At 35.7% G+C, this 18,223-nt stretch overlaps 1 protein-coding gene across 1 annotated transcript in view; it reads right to left on the reverse strand.

The window, feature by feature from the left end:
- Positions 1-1,130: 1,130 nt before the first annotated feature.
- Positions 1,131-18,223, reverse strand: part of LOC136036550 (proton channel OtopLc-like) — an 80,398-nt gene continuing 63,305 nt past the window's right edge. Inside the window, exon 12 of the mRNA XM_065718853.1 lies at positions 1,131-2,047. Within this exon, the coding sequence (XP_065574925.1) occupies positions 1,688-2,047 (360 nt within the window). The 3' untranslated portion in view covers positions 1,131-1,687. The remainder of the gene's footprint in view (positions 2,048-18,223) is intronic.

Here is an 18,223-nt window from a genome sequence, read left to right on the forward strand (position 1 = left end):
AAGAAATTATAGTAAGCACATATGTCGCGATTGTTTATTATCCCCTGATTTTTTGTTCCAATCTAGAAATTTTTCCGCAAGAGAATCTTAAAATATTTTTAAATTTAAAGTTCTAAATAAAGAAGAATAATTGATATTCTTGTAAATGGCGATAAACATGCTTGATTCTATTCTCCTATTCTGAAAAATACCCCATTTATCTAAAAGGAATAAAACGAGCTAAAAAGACTATATCCTTATTATTAGAACACGCATTATAGAGATAAAAATATTAAAGATTACTATTATACTTTATGAACTATTATGAAAACCATTGGAAGGTATTTTCAGCTACATTTAAGGGATATTTTTGGAGAGAGGGATTTCTCACCATGAAGACGAGCGTGTTTTTAAATAAATTATTCATTAGAGGGTTCAACTCTTGGGGAATTCTCGTTAAAGCAAACGGAGTCTCTGGGGGGGGGGTTAAAAAAGACACTTAATAGCCAAACAGAGAACGGTAGAAAATCTCGATACTTTCAAATAAGATAACAAATTTATAAATCTATTTACCTTTCGTATACTGCTAAGGAGATAGACAGTTAATTGAGGTTTCAGAAAAAATAAGTTTTTTCAATTAACAAAACATTAAGGTAGGAAAAGAAAAAGGTCTACATTTTAATGTTTTTCGGCAAGTACTAAACAGTATTCTAATGCTTGGATTTTAAGACAAGCTTTTGATAACTTTTTTTCTATTTGAGATTTTGTGAAAACAAGCTCAATATCATTTTAGAAATGTAAATACATGTATAGAAATATAAATACACGATTTATGACAATATTGATATTCTAGATAATACTAATTCTAGAGGAAGGCCTAGAGGAAAATGATGCCATTTGAATTTGTTTCGATTCTGCAATATCTAAAATAATTTCAATAGTAGGCCACAGCGTGTAAAACATTTTAACACCCTTTGAAAGCCTAAAATCTAATTAAACATATGTATCGGCATTAGCTTTCATGAAACTGGAAAATTAAGCTTTCTGAAATTCTGGTGCCACGTTGAGACATCAACGAAGGATTTACAATTGTCTGTATTAAGGGATAAAAATTTCTGCAAATCCATAAGAAAACGCAAAAGTACAGATGATAAACATAGTACAAGTATATTAGTGTACCAAAAACATCCCAAGGTATTCAAAGGATATGAGAGTGCCGTGCAAGGTTTACGGGCGGATCAGTTTTTCGTCAACCTAAAAATCTTCCATGGGCTTCTTAAAAGCATAATAAGACCACTTACTCCTCTATCACAGAAAACAATGGTCTTAATTGATCAAATGACTTCCCAGAATTCTAGCCAGCTTTGCAGAGCGGATGATTACTCAGGCATTATTATATAATATCAGACAGGAGCTGGGCTCTATTGCTGATGCCTAGAATTTCCAAGTAGATATCGTTTCGTTATCTAGTCAAAATTATCCATATCATTTCCCACTTCATTGTCGGCCGATTAGTATCAAAACCACATGGAGCTATTAACTGTTCCAGAAATTATCAGCTTTACAGTAAGAGCAAAAGATATATATTGGTGACCATTTACGTAAATGTTAAGTCAATTCACTATTAGCTTTCATAGTTCTGTTACCGGATACTTGTTTCGAATATAGATACACTACAAACTTAAAATCATATACGAATATCATAATTCTATGCAGAAATTGAAACTCTTGGAACTTTATCGACTCTTACATCGTTTACATCATTAAACTTCATTTTGTAGCACCGCTTCCAAATCTCAAAGAAACAAACCGTGGAGTGATATCTGAAAAATATTGCCAAAGGCATGAACACGTTTGTTATAATGGTCCAAGGCCATAAGCCAAAAAAATGGTATTGAATAGGATGAGCATCACTTCTTGATTTTTCAAGAGTTTTGACGACCCACATGGCAACGTTGGACACGAGAAGAAACGTTGTTATTTCACGACCAGGCTTCCGGACTTGTTGTTCCTGTGTGTATGTACTTCTATTAGATGCATCAAGGATAAAGATAGTTTGGGCAGATGACTAGAAAAGAAAAAGAAATCTCATGTTTAGACTTGCTTAGTCATAGAAAACAACGATAGTGTAACCTGTCTTGTAAATAATTTCACACAGGAAAGGTTTGAACGAACTTCGTTTGTCGGCCAATTGTCCTCTTTCTAATGTTCTTTACGTCAGTTTTCTCTTTTTCGCAGTTTTTCAGTCTCTAGTTCTTATTTTTATAACTGAAAAATCTATTTAAAATAGCGACAAAATTCAGCATTTCTTTATTTTTGACTTTTCTGAATCGCTAGTTTTAATTGCTTTCTCAAGTTGTTTCTTAGCCCTTTTCGCCTGACTTTTATATGATATAGATAAGTTAATTAAGAGGGAAATAGATTAAAGAATATCTGATATGCACTGAAGCTTACTAAACAATATTAATTCCCGAGGAAACCACTGCGCTTGCTTTCCTTGAAAAAATAAATTCTAAAAAAAAAAAACGCTTATTGCAAATTTTGACCAATGAAAGTCATCACTTTTTATAAATATCAAGGCTGAAATGAACATGTTTCTATGTTTACTTCTGGACGGCCCTTGTCAAGCTTAAGATTTACGTCAAGCACGTACCCAAGATTTTTTTTTTTCGTGTGGGGCTAATATTAAGGTGGATCTCCGAGGTTTGAAGCCAATGCTATTTTCCTATAGCAGTGAAATGCGTATTAACAGCAGACACGAGGATTCTTTGGATTGTGGCTTCATTGAAAGGAGAATCGCTTTTTATTCTTTAGAGCTTCATAAAAAATTAATTAGTGGGGACACCTCTAATTTTTAAAAGTAGTAATAAAATTACTTTTAGAAGATGTAGAGAATTGTAAAGTAGCCTCTCGATTTGCCACAAGATTTCAAAATTTTTGGCCGGGAATTTTTTTTTTTATTATCATCAGTTTCCTTTAAAATTTGCTATTTAAGATATCCTTCCTTTACTATTTACAAGAGTTGTACTAATTATACAGCCTTGATTTTTGTGTCATTTTGTAGATCTTATACTGATTAATAATCCCAAAGATTATTAAGTTTGTAGTTATAAGAGATGATTTTAGCAATAATTCTTAGTATTCAAGATTTTCTCCTTTCTCATTGGCTTAAGCACTCCTTAAGGGGTTTGCCAGAATATCATTAAGAATGTTGACATCTTCTTATTATTACGACCAGATTTAAAAGGAAGTTGAAAACATGTATAATTGGCAACAACACCTTGAGGCAATATCATTTTTAACACCTCATACGAATGGGAATTTGTTAGGTTACACAGCTGTTACAAAGCAGATAAAATTATTGGCCTTTAAAAGTAAAGAAACACCGATTGTAGGCCTATAAAATGTATGAACATTATTTTTAAAAAGAACATCATTCTTAAAAACATATCATTTTAAACATTATTGGCCTTTAAAAGTAAAAGAAACACCGATTGTAGACCTATAAAATGTATGAACATTATTTTTAAAAAGAACATTATTCTTAAAAACAAATCATTTTAAACATTATTGGCCTTTAAAAGTAAAGAAACACCGATTGTAGACCTATAAAATGTATGAACGTTATTTTTAAAAAGAACATTATTCTTAAAAAGAACATTATTCTTAAAAACACATCATTTTAAACATTATTGGCCTTGAAAAGTAAAGAAACACCGATTGTACGCCTATAAAGTGTATGTACTTTATTTTTAAAAAGAACAATATTCTTAAAGACACATTATTTTAAACATTATTGGCCTTTAAAAGTAAAGAAACACTGATTGTAGGCCTTTAAAATGTATGAACATTATTTTTAAAAGAAAGTTATTCTTAAAAAGAACATTATTCTTAAAAACACATTATTTTAAAACATTATCGGCCTTTAAAGGTAAAGAAATAGCGATTTTAGGCCTATAAAATGTATGAATATTATTTTAAAAAAAGAACGTTATTCTTTAAAACACATTATTTTAAACATTATTGGCTCTTAAAAGTAAAGAAACGCCTATAAAATATACGAACATTATTTTTTTTATCGAAAGTTGTAGGATATTCGTCCATTTTTGTTCCACGGGATCTCATTTTATTCCTAATTGTGCCGTATCTTAGAATATTTTGGTTTTTCCCAACATCTCATATAGTTGACGATTTATAGGCTCGTTCATAAATGACTGATTACCCCGGTTTGGAACCGCGGTAATCATATACTTTGCTTTACGGAGTTAAAGTCATATGTTCCTGAAGGTGCATAATAAACATTGGGCAATCTTGCCCTGGGGTCATAAATACAGGTAAGGGAGGAAGGAAACCTCTTAGGGGTATTTAATAAATTTTTGAATCTACTTATATTTATATACTACTAGCTGTTGGGGTGGCGCTTCGCGCCACCCCAACACCTAGTTGGTGGGGCGCTTCGCGCCCCCCCAAGCCCCCCCCGCGCGCGTAAGTCGTTACGCGCCATATTAGTTACGCGCCATTGTAGTTGTGTCCCTGTGTCCCACCTGTGAATATAGATAGATTTATATATGTGTTTCAAACTACGTAAAAATTGCGAATATACAACATTTTTGGCTTTCCCACTACTGGAAGCTTTCCGTTTCCAATTGCCAGCAATTGATCTGAAAATGTTTGACCAGAATCATCGTTTTGCAATCGGACACGCATATTTGTAGTTTTAATATTTTTACGTGTGCCCATAAATTACAATTTTTCAGGCAAGCATTCATTTCGTCTGCAGGAGTTAAACTACGTAAAAATTGCGAATATACAACATTCTTGGCTTTCCCATTGTCTGTGCATATACAAAGCCGTATGCACTAATAATGACGTCATATGCAAACGCTCTTTTTACAAACAAACAAACATGCATACACACAACTCGTTTTTATATAGATAGATAGATAGATGGATACAATACAAATTAACTGCGTAAAACTTGCGAATATACAACATTCTTCGCTGTCCAATTGTCGCTGCATATAAATAGATTGTCAGGTTTACCGACCCTCGAACATGCAACCTACAATTGTCCATGGGAAAAACAATCAGTATTAAGATCTATACCACATTTTTCTAATGATTGACCTTGAGCTTTGTTAATGGTGATTGCAAATGCTAATCGAATTGGGAATTACAATCTTTTAAATTGAAAAGGCAGATCCGTTGGAATCATGGGAATGCGAGGAATAAGAACAGCCTTACCCTCAAAAGGCCCTGTCAAGATTGTCGTCTCTATTAGGCTTTCCATTGTGTTTTTTACGGCAAGTCGCGTGCCATTGCAAAGCTTTGGTGGGTTGATATTTCTTAAAAGTATTATTGGTACGCCTATTTTTAGTTGTAGCACGTGTGGTGGAAACCCTGAAAGATATATGGAATTTAAAAATTCAGATGGATAATTAACCGCTTCATTTGGTTCCAAAACTGTGTCGACTGACTTGCAAAGGACTGCCTGGTCTCGAATCTTGGTCAAAACATTATTGTTGATTTCGTGGACGTCTATATTTTTGGGTGCGAGAATCGCTCTTTCACTTAGCCATTTATTATTTTTATAATTTTTTAGAATATTCGGAAATACTTTTTCAATCAATTCATTTTTGGACGTCACTAAACTACAGAAATCAGCAGGTAGTTGTATACGTCCTGAAATTGAGTCTATCGTATCATAAATGTCTTTTTGTTCCGACGTTAACTTGTAAATGTTATTTTGTACATACGACAATAGATCACTCGTACTGTAACTTTGTTCACGATCCAATTCTACACATGTCGAAACAGCAGCGATACGGTTAGGTGAAGGCATTCCCAAATCCTGAAGAGGTTTGTTTGCCATACGTACGCACAAATCTTCTATAATAACTAAAGTGTCGTTATAAATTTCTGATGTAAAATCAAAAGTCATTTCTGACGTCTCTAACTGTTTTCGATGGAGTATATCTTCGGACATTTTTGACTTATATTTTTCCCATAACTCTGTAGGAGCTGATGGAGAGCAAGTGTACGAATTTGACTTGGGGTTGACGTTTCGCACGCGTCATTGATGCAGTTATCCCAGTGTTGGTCATTCTCCAATAAATTCAGAGCTTGGCATGCACTACGGTAAGTGTCATGTATAGTACCGTTTACAGTTCTCAAATACTCAAAGGATGTCGGACCGGGTACATTCACCAAAAGCAGGCGTAGAAAGAAGCATTCATGTTGATTGGGGTGAACGGTTGTAGAGTCTTCCTATCGTGGTATCTTTGAAGATGGTAGGTTGGCCGTAAACCCACTGGTTATCTACTTCGATGGTGGTACCGTTGCCATTGTAGGTTTTTCAGTCATTTTACAATTAGAAATTTCTCTTTCAACGGTCTTCTTACAATTAAAAATTTGTCTTTGAACGATATTCTTAAATACCTGTGTCCTGGTCGTCATTTATATTCCCTGTGTCCCGGTCGTCATTTGTGTCCCGGTATCCCAGTCTGTAATTTATCTTTTTTCAGTTTTCTTTTTCTTCTTTATTTTTCAGCTTCACTATGAAATACATATCGCCGAACCTTTGTTTTTTTAACTAAAATCTGGTAGTCATTGATGACCTTATCCAAGTCAAAATCCCAAACCCAATCATCATCGCTATCATTTTCAGTTTTAATATGTTTTGACTCTCGCTGTCCAGGTGGATCTTCATCTAACTGCGCGGTTTTGCGTTCTTTAGCCTCAAGCCTGTTTCCTTGCTGTTCTTTTGATTCCTCGGCACGCTTTCTTTTCTGACTTTCTCTATCAGCAGCAAGTTTTTTGGCATAGACTCTTTGAGCATCTTCATCAGTCATTGTAAACTTAAACATTAATAGAATTCTACGCGAACATATGTCTTATATAACTTGAATGACGTCACCTTCAAAGCAAAAATGATGGCAACTAATTTCATGACGTCAGCCGAAACATGACGTCACCTGATCCACGATCCACAGATCCACAGACAACTTATTTTTATATATATAGATTCGTCAAAAACAAGAGCTAAGAGCTCATATGGCACTTGTGACGAGCTCAAGAGGAGCCAAGAGCCAAGAGCTCATGTGATATGAGCTCTAGTAAAATTCTAAGAATCAATAGCTTGCTTTAAGAGAAAAATCAAAGGCTTAATGCCGGTCGGGATTTAAAACAAGAGCTCTGAGACACGAGGTCCTTCTAAATATCAAAATTCATTAAGATCCGATCGCCCATTTGTAAGTTAAAAATACCTCAATTTTTCTAATTTTTCCTCTCCCTTCAGCCCCCAAGATGGTCAAATCGGGGGAAAACAACTGTAAAGAGTCAATTAGTGCAGCTCCCTGACATGCCTACCAATTTTCATCGTCCTAGCACGTCCGGAAGCGCCAAAATCACCAAAGCACTGAACCACACCACCTAAGTCCCCCAAGGAAAGCGGATCCAGTCCGGTTACGTCAATTACGTATCTACGGCGTTTATAAGCGTTTTCCAAGTTTTCTGTTTTCCCCCTCCAACTCCCCCCCCCCCCAATGTCAATAGATCTGGTCGGTATTTAAAAGAAGAGCTTTGAGACATGAGTTTTTTTTAATTATCAGATTTTATTAAGATCCGGTCACCCATTCTTAAGTTAAAAACACTTCAATTTTTCTAATTTTTCCAAATTAACAACTTCCAGCTCCCCCAAAGAGAACGGATCTATACCAATAATGTCAATCTCGTATCTAAAGCTTGTGCTTATTCTTCCCATCAAGTTTCATTTCGATCTCTCCACTCTAAGCGTTTTCCAAGATTTCCGGTTTCCAAGGTTTCTGTTTTTCCCTCCAACCCTCTATATCCTTGGATCCAATTCGAATTGAAAATGGATTATCTGAGACATAAGATTCTTCTATATATTAAGTTTCATTAAGATCCTATCACCCATTTGTAAGATACCTCGATTTTCACGTTTTCCAAGAATTCCGGTTTCCCCCTCCAGCTCCCTTCAATGTCATCGGATCTGGTCGGGATTTAAAATGAGAGTTTTAAAGCACAAGATCCTTCTAGATATCAAATTTCATTAAGATCTGAACACCCGTTCGGAAGTTACAAATACCTCATTTTTTATAATTTTACCGAATTACTCCCCCCCCCCCACTCCACCAAAGAGAGCAGATCCGAGCCGGTTATGTCAGTCACCTATCTTGGACGTGTGCTTATTCATTCCACCAAGTTTCATCCTGATCTCTCCGCTTTAAGCGTTTTCCAATATTTCCCCCCCCCCCCCCTAATGACACTGGATCTGGTAGGGATTTAAAATGGGAGATCTGGGTTTCGAGGTCCTTCTAAATATGAAATTTTATTAAGGTACGATCGCTCTTTCATAAGTTAAAACACCTAATTTTGTGTATTTTTTTTAGAATTAACCCTCCCCCTCCCCCCAACTCCCCAAAAGAGAGCAGATCCGTTCCGGCTATGTCAATCCCGTTTCTAGGACTTGTGCTTATTTTTACCATCAAGTTTCATCACGACCCCTATACTCTAAGCGTTTTCTGAGACATGCTATCCTTGGAAATATCAAATTTCAATAAGGTCCAATCTCTCCTTCGTAAGTTGAAAATACCTTATTTTTTTATTTTTCAGAATTAACCCTCCTCCTCCCAACTCTCCCGAAGAGAGCAGATCCGTTCCAGTTGCGTCAATCTCATATCTAGGACTTACGATGGTTTTTACCACCAAGTTTCATTCCGATCCCCCCACTCTATACGTTTCCCATAATTTTTGGTTCCCCCTTCCAGTTTCCCCCCAATATCACCGGATCCGTTCGGAATTTAAAATAAGAGCTATGAGACACGATATCCTTCCAAACATCAAATTTCATTGATATCTGATGACTCTTTCTTAAGTTAAAAATACCTCATTTTTTCTAATTTGTCGGAATTAACCCTTCCCCCCCAACTCCCCCAAAGAGAGTGGATCCATCCAGTTACGTCAATCACGTATCTACGATATTTGCTTATTTTACCCACCAAGTTTTATCCCGATATCTTCACTCTAATCATTTTCCAAGATTTTTGGTTTCCCCCTCCGCCTCTGGCCACTGTCACCAGATCTTGTCAGGGTTTGTAACAAGAGTGCTGAAGCACAAGATCCTTCTAAATATAAAGTTTCATTAAGATCTTATCACCCGTCCATAAATTACAAATACCTCATTTTTCTAATTTTTCCAAGTTACCCTCCCCCCAACTCTCCCAAAGAGTGCGGATCTGGTCCAGTTACGGCGGTTACGTATCTTGGATGTGTGCTTATTCTTCCCACCAAATTTCATCCTGACCTCTTCACTCTGAGCGTTTTCCAAGACTTCTGGTCCCACCCCCTCAACTCCCCCCAATGAAACTGGATTCAGTCAGATCTAAAATAAAAGATCTGAGTTGCAAGATCCTTCTAAATATGAGATTTCATTAAGATTCGATCACTCCTTCGTAACTTAAAAATACCTCATTTTTTCGAATTAACCGTCCCTCCACTCCCCCCTACAGACGGTCGAGTCGGATAAATGATTATTTCTAATTTAATCTTGTCAGGTACAGATTTTTCTCATTTTTCACAATTAACCCCCCTCCCTACTTCTCCAAAGAGAGCGGACCCATTCCGAATATGTCAATCACGTATCTAGGATTTGTTCTCATTTTTTCCACCAAGTTTCAAACCGGTCTTTTTTTCTGAATTAACCGTCTCCCCACTCCCCACAGATGATCGAATTGGGGAAAACGACTATTTCTAATTTAATCTAGTCTGGTTCCTGATACGCCTGCCAAATTTCATCGTCCTAGCTTATCTGGAAGTGACTAAACTAGCAAAACAGGGAAAGACAGACAGACAGACTGACAGAATTTACGATCACTATATGTCACTTTGTAAATACAAAGTGCCACAAAAACTTACTAATACCACAGAAATTTACGAAACTTTTTCTAAGACCTTTTAAGCCCTGGAAGCAAGAGATAAATTAGGGTCTAACTCGGTGTCTTCAAGTATCGCCCTGATTTACGAACAATTAGCAACAACTGAAGCACAGCTGGAGAAAATAAGAAGTCATCTGCTGGAAAATATAACCAATCAAACAGTTCGTGGTAACGAACTGCAGTAAGGAGCGACCCGGCTCAATAGTAACCGAAACTCTAAAAAATGGAATTTTGATACCAATAGTTACATCGAAAGAATCGCATTTTAATGCTGATTTTAAATATATAAGTTTCATCAAGACCAGTTATACCCATCGAAAGTTACGAGCCTGAGAAAATTTGCCTCATTTTAGAAAATAGGGGGAAACACCCCCTAAAAGTCATACAATCTTAACACCATCAGATTCAGCGTATCAAAGAACCATAGAGTAGAAGTTTCAAGCTCATATCTACAAAAATGTGAAATTTCGCTTTTTTTTTTGCCAGAAGACAGATCACGGATGCGTGTTTATTTGTTTTTTTTTTTTTTTTTTGTTTTTCCTTTTTTTTTCCAGGGGTGATCTTATCGACTGAGTGGTCCTAGAATGTCGCAAGAAGGCTAATTCTTATGGAAATTAAAAGTTCTAGTGCCCTTTTTAAGTGACCAAAAAAATTGGAGGGCACCTACTCCCCCTCCCACACTCATTTTTTACCAAAAGTCACCGGATCAAAATTCTGCGATAGCCATTCTATTCACCATCGTCGAAAAACCTAATAACTATGTATTTAGGGACGTCTCACTCCCCCGCAGTCCCCGTGGGAGGGGCTGCAAGTCACAAACTTTGACCTGTGTTTACATATTGCAATGGTTACTGGGAAGTGTACAGACGTTTTCAGGGGGATTTTTTTTGGTTTAGGGGGGATTTGAGGGGGGAGGGTTACATGGGAGGATATTTCCATGGAGAAATCTCTCATGGGGGAAGTGAATTTCAATTAAGGTGGCGCAGGATTTTCGAGCATTATTTGAAAAAACAATGAAAAAATAAATATGAAAAGTTTGTTTCTACTCAAAGTAAGGAGCAACATTAAAACTTAAAACGAACAAAAATTATTATGCATATCAGGGGTTTACCTTCTCGTTATACCTCACTCTTTACGCTAAAGTATTTTTAGTAATTTCAACTATTTATTCTACGGTCTTTGTGATTCAGAGGTCATTCTTAAGGAATTGGGACAAAATCTAAGCTTTAATGTAAAGAGCGAGGTATCGACCAGGGTTGAACCCCCTCATATACGCAATAAAAACATACGGATATAGAAGTTCGTTACGTAAGTTCATTCGTAAGTACGTATATTTTTTGCCAATGAAAACGTTTGTAAAAAATTAAAAGTTCTAGTTGCTTTTTTAAGTGATCAAAAACTTGGAGTGCAACTAGGCCTCATCCCTCGCTCCTTTTTCTCAAAATATTCCGATTAATTGCAATTAATTCATATGCAAATTTCGCTTTAATTATTATGTGCGGAGAGCCAAGATCAAAACATGCATTAATTCAAAAACGTCCAGAAATTAAATAAAAAAAACAAGCTTTTTTAAATGAAAGTAAGGAGCAACATTAAAGCTTAAAACGAACAGAAATTACTCCGCATATGAAAGGGGCTTTTCCTCCTCAACGCCCCACTCTTTACGCTAAAGTTTCTTACTGTTTTAAAAATAAAGTTAATAGAAAGAGTCAAACTTTAGCGTAAAGAGCGGGGCGTTAGGAGGAAAAGCCCCTATCATATACGGAGTAATTTCTGTTCGTTTTAAGTTTTAATGTTGCTCCTTACTTTCATTTACTTTCAGTTACTGAAAAGTTCAATAAATTGAGCAGGCTCTACTAGGTAGTCTGAGATTTCAAACTGAAAATTTGTAGGAGAGAATTGGTCGAATAGAAAAAAAGCTTGATAATTATGATCAAGAGTCCATGCTTGATAGCCTTGTATTTCATGGGTTAAAGTAGTTACCTGGTGTAGAAACTCATACGACGATATCTAATATTATAAATAGCAAAATGTCTGTGCTGGGCCCTTTACTTTATTTAGTTTACGTGAACATGATGCACGTTTATCTAAAGGATACATATATTACTAACATTATTTCTAACAAAATTTGCAAAATCTGCAGATAATTTAATAGCTAAAGCTCATATTACTCTCAAAAGATTAGAGATGTTTACAAGTTTAAGTTTGCTGTGTGTGAATGTAAAGAAAAATTTTTACTGACATTCTGTGGAGTGGGTGATTCTGTTGATGTATTCAGTAAAGTTCTATTTGGTGAAAAACCTATTTTACAAGCTATATCACTGCGGTACCTCGGCTTCCATATTGATTCTAATCTATCGTAGAAGCATCATAGCGACATTATCTCCACCAAAGTTGCACTTGGAGTTGGCATCCTCAAAAGATTGAAGCATATTGTGCCGGAACATACTCTTCGCACGATATATTTTGCAATAATCTACCCATATATCATACGGATGTTTAGTCTGGAGAAGCAATTTTTATGTTAATTGCAAGCTAAATGGTTTTCTCATAGTTTTGATCGGACGATTTCGCTAAAAAAAAGGGGGTGGGAGAGGAGGCCTAGTTACCTCCCAATTTTTGGTTACTTAAAAATACAACTAGATTTGTTTTATTTTTTTATAAACGTTTTTGTTAGTAATATACATTCGTACCTTACGAATTAGCTTATGCAACGAACTTATATAATTGTATATTTTTATTGTGAGGGGGTTTGCCCCCTCGTCAAAACCTCGTTCTTTACAATAAAGCTTGAATTTTGTCCCAAATCTTTCAGAATGACCCTTGAATAACAAAGGCCGTAGAATAACTAGTTAGAGTTATATAAAATACTTTTTGCGTAAAGAGCAAGGTATTGTGGAAGAGATGAACCCCCTTATATAAGTAATATTTTATGTTCGTTTTAAGTTTTAATGTTGATCATTACTTCCAGTTGAAAAAAAAATAATTTTCTCATTGTCTTTTTGTAAATGATGCTAGAAAATCCTACGACCCCTTCATGGAAATTCTCTTCCCTCATGAAAAATTCCGGCATGGAAAGATCCTCCCACTCAACTTGCCCCCCCCCAACCCACCCTAAACCCAACACAAAAAAGTCCCCCCGAAACGTCTGTACACTACATAATTAACAACTATTATGTGTTAACAATGGTCAAAGTTTATAAGTTGCCGCCCCTCCCCCGGGAACTGTGGTGGATTTAGTCATCCCCAAAGACATAGTTATTAGGTTTTTGACTAAGTTAAACACAATGGCTATCTCAAAATTTTGATCCGGTGACCTTGGAGAAAAATGTGTGTTGGAGGGGGTCTCGGTGCCCTCCGATTTTTTGGTCACTTAAAAAGGACACTATAACTTTTAATTTACGTTAGAATGAACCATCTTGCGACATTCTAGGACAACTAGGTCGATACGATCACCCCTGAGGAAAAAAACAAAAAAAAAAACAAAAAAATACGCACCCGTTATCAAAAATACAAAATTCCACCATTTTTATGATAGGGGCTTGAAACTTCTACAGTAGGTTTCTCGGATATGCTGACTCTGATGGTGTGATTTTTTTAAGATTTTGTGACTTTTAGAGGGTATTTCCGCCTATTTTCTAAAATAAGGCACATTTTCTCAGGCTCGTAACTTTTGACCGGTAAGACTACACTTGATGAAACTTATATATTTAAAATTAGCATTAAAATGCAATTCTTTTGATGTAACTATTTATATCAAAACTTTGTTTTTTAGAGTTTTGGTCACTATTGAACCTAGTCGCTTCTTACTACAGTTTGTTACCACGAACTGTTTGAAATAGTAACTTGTAAATGAATAAAAGTAATACATTCTACTATAACGTTGAGATAGAACTTACTAATGTCTCAGGTTTTCCCGTCCCTTTTTTGTTTTTGTATTTTTTTTCTGCCCATCGTGAAAATTCAAATGCTAAACTGTTATCTGACTTGTAATCAACCAAATTCAAATGGTCAGCTGTTACCAATTAGACATGTGAAAAATCTAAATTCCCTTTAAATCCGGTCTTAATGTTCAGGGAAAGTCAACAGTCTTTAGATATTCTGATACAACCCTCAAGGAGCAATTAAGCCAATGAGAAAGGAGGAAATCTCGTAACGTATTTCAATGTTATTGGAAATAGAATTTGCTTTCAACCTAGGAGATTGACCTTAAGACTAATTTTTCAGGGGGAAGAAGGAGGATGCAATAATAAAAAACAAGGGGAGGGGGAGGAGGCAATAGTTAAAAAAAAACAATTTTATTTGATAGTTTGAATTAGAAGTGTACAGAAATAAAAGAACATTTTGGATTTTTTTATGGTGGGGGAGGAGGAACAAACCCCAAGGGCCTTGCTTTTGCGTGTATCCCTGGTTACTTAGTATATTCTTTTGCTTAAATAAGATTCTAAGTTGAAAACGAAATACCAGCCAGCAAAATAAGCTAGTATACACAATGGGGATGACTCGTTTGATAAACCATTTTTTATACTAAATTGCTACAAAAAAAGCTATCCTCTTCACATTTGCTTTTCGTCTTTATCAAACAGTTCGTGGTAACGAAACTGTAGTAAGGAGCGATCCGGCTCAATAGTAACCAAAACTCTAAAAAATTGAATTTTGATATCAATAGCTACATCAAAAGAATCGCATTTTAATGCTGATTTTAAATATATAAGTTTCATCAAGTTTAGTCTTAGCCATCAAAAGTTACGAGCCTGAGAAAATTTGCCTTATTTAGGAAAATAGGGGAAAACACCCCCTAAAAGTCGTAGGATCTTAACGAAAATGACACCATCAGATTCAGCGTATCAGAGAACCCTACTGTAGAAGTTTCAAGCTCCTATCTACAAAAATGTGGAATTTTGCATTTTTTGCCAGAAGACAAATCACGGGTGCGTGTTTATTTTTTTTTGTTTTTGTTTTTTTTTTTCCCAGGGGTCATCGTATCGACCAAGTGGTCCTAGAATGTCGCAAGAGGGCTCATTCTAACGGAAATGAAAAGTTTTAGTGCCCTTTTTAAGTGACCAAAAAAATTGGAGGGCATCTAGGCCCCCTCCCACGCTCATTTTTTTCCCAAAGTCAACGGATCAAAATTTTGAGATAGCCATTTTGTTCAGCATAGTCGAAAATCATAATAACTATGTATTTGGGGATGACTTACTCCCCCACAGTCCCTGGGGGAGGGGCTGCAAGTTACAAACTTCAACCAGTGTTTACATATAATAATGGTTATTGGGAAGTGTACAGAGGAAAAATATGCCATAGGGGAAAAAAATTCAATGAAAAGGGCGCAGGACGAATCTGGTCACGTTAGAAAAAAACGTCAAATTCAGAGCTTAATATACAATGCTGGGTGTTCGGAGCCTCTCTATTATGGAGTATAATTTGAAAATAATACAACTATACGAGCGATAAAACATATATACCACAACCATAACTCAACTAACGAAAGAACTGCTAAGAGATAACACAACTATAAAGCAAAAACAGGTGAAAACTAACGGGAAAATAAACGAACTAAGACGTGGAAAGGGGCCCAGAGAAAAAATATAATCCTTTTTCAACTTTGAGCCTAATTTCCGAAAGGAGTAATAATGTCAGAAGCCCCGAAATACCGAATTATTTTCTTTTCAAACAGTTCGTGGTAAAGAACTGTAGTAAGGGGCGACCCGGCTCAATAGTAAACGAAAGTCTAAGAAACGGAATTTTGATGCTAAAAGATACATCAAAAGAATTGAATTTTCACGCTGATTCTAAATATATAAGTTTCAATTAATTTAGTCTTTGTCATCAAAAGTTACGAGCCTGAGAAAATTTGCCCTAATTTGGAAAAAAGGGGAAAACATCCCCTAAAAGTCATAGAATCTTATCGAAAATCACACTATCGCATTCGGCATATCAGAGAACTCTATAGCAAAAATTTCAAGCTCCTATCTAAAAAAATGTGGAATTTCATATTTTTTGCCAGAAGACAAATCACGGGTGCGTGTTTATTTGTTTGTTTGTTGTTTTTTTTTCTTTTCCCCAGGGGTCATCGTATCGACCAGGTGGTCTTAGAGTGTCGCAAGAGGGCTCATTCTTACGGAAATAAAAAGTTCTAGTGCCCTTTTTAAGTGACAAGAAAATTGAAGGGCAAATAGGCCCCCTCCCACGCTAATTTTTTTCCAAAAGTCAACAGATTAAAATTTTAAGACATCCATTTTGTTCCGCATAGTCGAAAACCATAATAACTATGTCTTTGGGAATGACTTACTCCCCCACAATCCCTGGGGGAGGGGCTGCAAGTTACAAACTTTGACCAGTGTTTACATATAGTAGTGGTTATTGGGAAGTGTACAGACGTTTTCATGGGGATTATTTGGTTTGGGGGGTGGTGTTGGTGGGAGGATCTTTCCTTTGAGGAATATGTCATGGGGGAAGAAAAATTCAATGAAAAGGGCGCAGGATTTTCTAGCGTTACTATAAAAAAACAATGAAAATATAAACATGAAAACGTTTTTTCAAATGAAAGTAAGGAATAGCATTGAAATTTAAAACGAACAGAGATTATTACGCATATGAGGGGTTCTAAAAATACTTTAGCATAAAGAGCGAGGTATTTAGGAGGAGATAAATACCTCGCTCTTTATGCTAAAATATTTTTGGTAATTTCAACTATTTATTCTACGGCCTTTTTGATTCAGGGGTCATTCTTATAGAATTGGGACAAAACTTACGATTTAGTGTAAAGAGCAAGGTATTAACGAGGGTACAAACCCCCTCGTACACATAATAAAAATATAAGAATATAAAAGTTTGTTACGTAAGTTAATTCTTAAGTTACGTATATTTTTTACTAATAAAAACGTTCGTTGAAAATTAAAAGTTCTAGTAGCCTTTTTAAGTAACCGAAAAATTGGAAGGCAGCTAGGCCTTCTTCCCCACCCGTTATTTGTCAAAATCGTCTGATCAAAACTAAGAGAAAGCCATTTAGCCAAAAAAAATTAATATACTAATTTCATTTCAATAATTTATGTGTGGAGAGCCAAAATCAAACATGCATTAATTCAAAAACGTTCAGAAATTAAATAAAAAAAACTAGTTTTTTTTTAACTAAAAATAAGGAGCGACATTAAAACTTAAAACGAACAGAAACTACTCCGTATATGAAATGGTTGTCCCCTCCGCAGTCCCTCGCTCTTTACGCTAAAGTTTGACTCTTTGCCACAATTCTACTTTTTAAAACAATTAAAAACTTTAGCGTAAAGAGCGAGGGACTGCGGAGGGGACAACCCATTTCATATACGGAGTAATTTCTGTTCGTTTTAAGTTTTAATGTCGCTCCTTACTTTCAGTTAAAAAAAAACTAGTTTTTTTATTTAATATTGATATTAGACTAATCAATTTTTTTGTCTTCATGGGGTTTAATATTTCGCAATTTTTTCCAGTTTAGCTTGACCGTCTGTTTAGAATGCAGATCCTATCCGAGCATAAAAATAAGGTGACTCACCCACAGACTTCACCTTTAAGTACTGCCTAGAAATCTATCTCGCCGTCTGAATTTTAAATGCCCGACATTTCCAGGAGTCTTCAGGATTTGAGTCTAATTGGGCATTCCATTCAGTAAAGGCTATATGCATTAGGAATAAACTCCTGTTTCTTTTAATTGCATACAAACGTCAAATTTTTAAGATCAATCCTTTTTTGGGGAAAAAGGCAAACCCACAATTTCTAGGAGCATACCATCGAAAAGCGAATATTTGATATGCAACTAAACCTCCGGAAAAAAGGCTCCATGAGGTCAGTGGTGTCAGTTCACGAACATATTGGAGAGGGGGGTGACAAGGATTTTCCTAATAAAAAAAAAAATAAAACAAAGATATTTTGCAAAATTTTCTGATTTTACACCGAAATACAAAAAAAAAATTAATAGCTAAGGGGACGTGAAAGCACCCCAACCCCCACCATATATAATTCCGGAAATAAAGCTTATGCGTATGAAGCAACCATGTTTGAATTCCTATGGTTATTTTACGGTCGTTTCACATATGTGTATGCCCATTGAGACCAAAAAGGATACCAGACCTAAAAAATCATACGGAACTTGCATCGAGCATAAAATGCATGATAAACTATCGTATTTAAGCATTCTAAATACATAGATTAAACCCTAGCTGCTAATCCCAACCACACTCAATTGATATCCAATATGCACTTCCTCCATAGGGATCAAGTTCAAAGGCAAAACTATAAGCTTTTTTCTTACTTTC

Source organism: Artemia franciscana, chromosome 15 (genome assembly GCF_032884065.1).
Source record: "Artemia franciscana chromosome 15, ASM3288406v1, whole genome shotgun sequence".
In the NCBI taxonomy this organism is placed as follows: Eukaryota; Metazoa; Arthropoda; class Branchiopoda; order Anostraca; family Artemiidae; genus Artemia; species Artemia franciscana.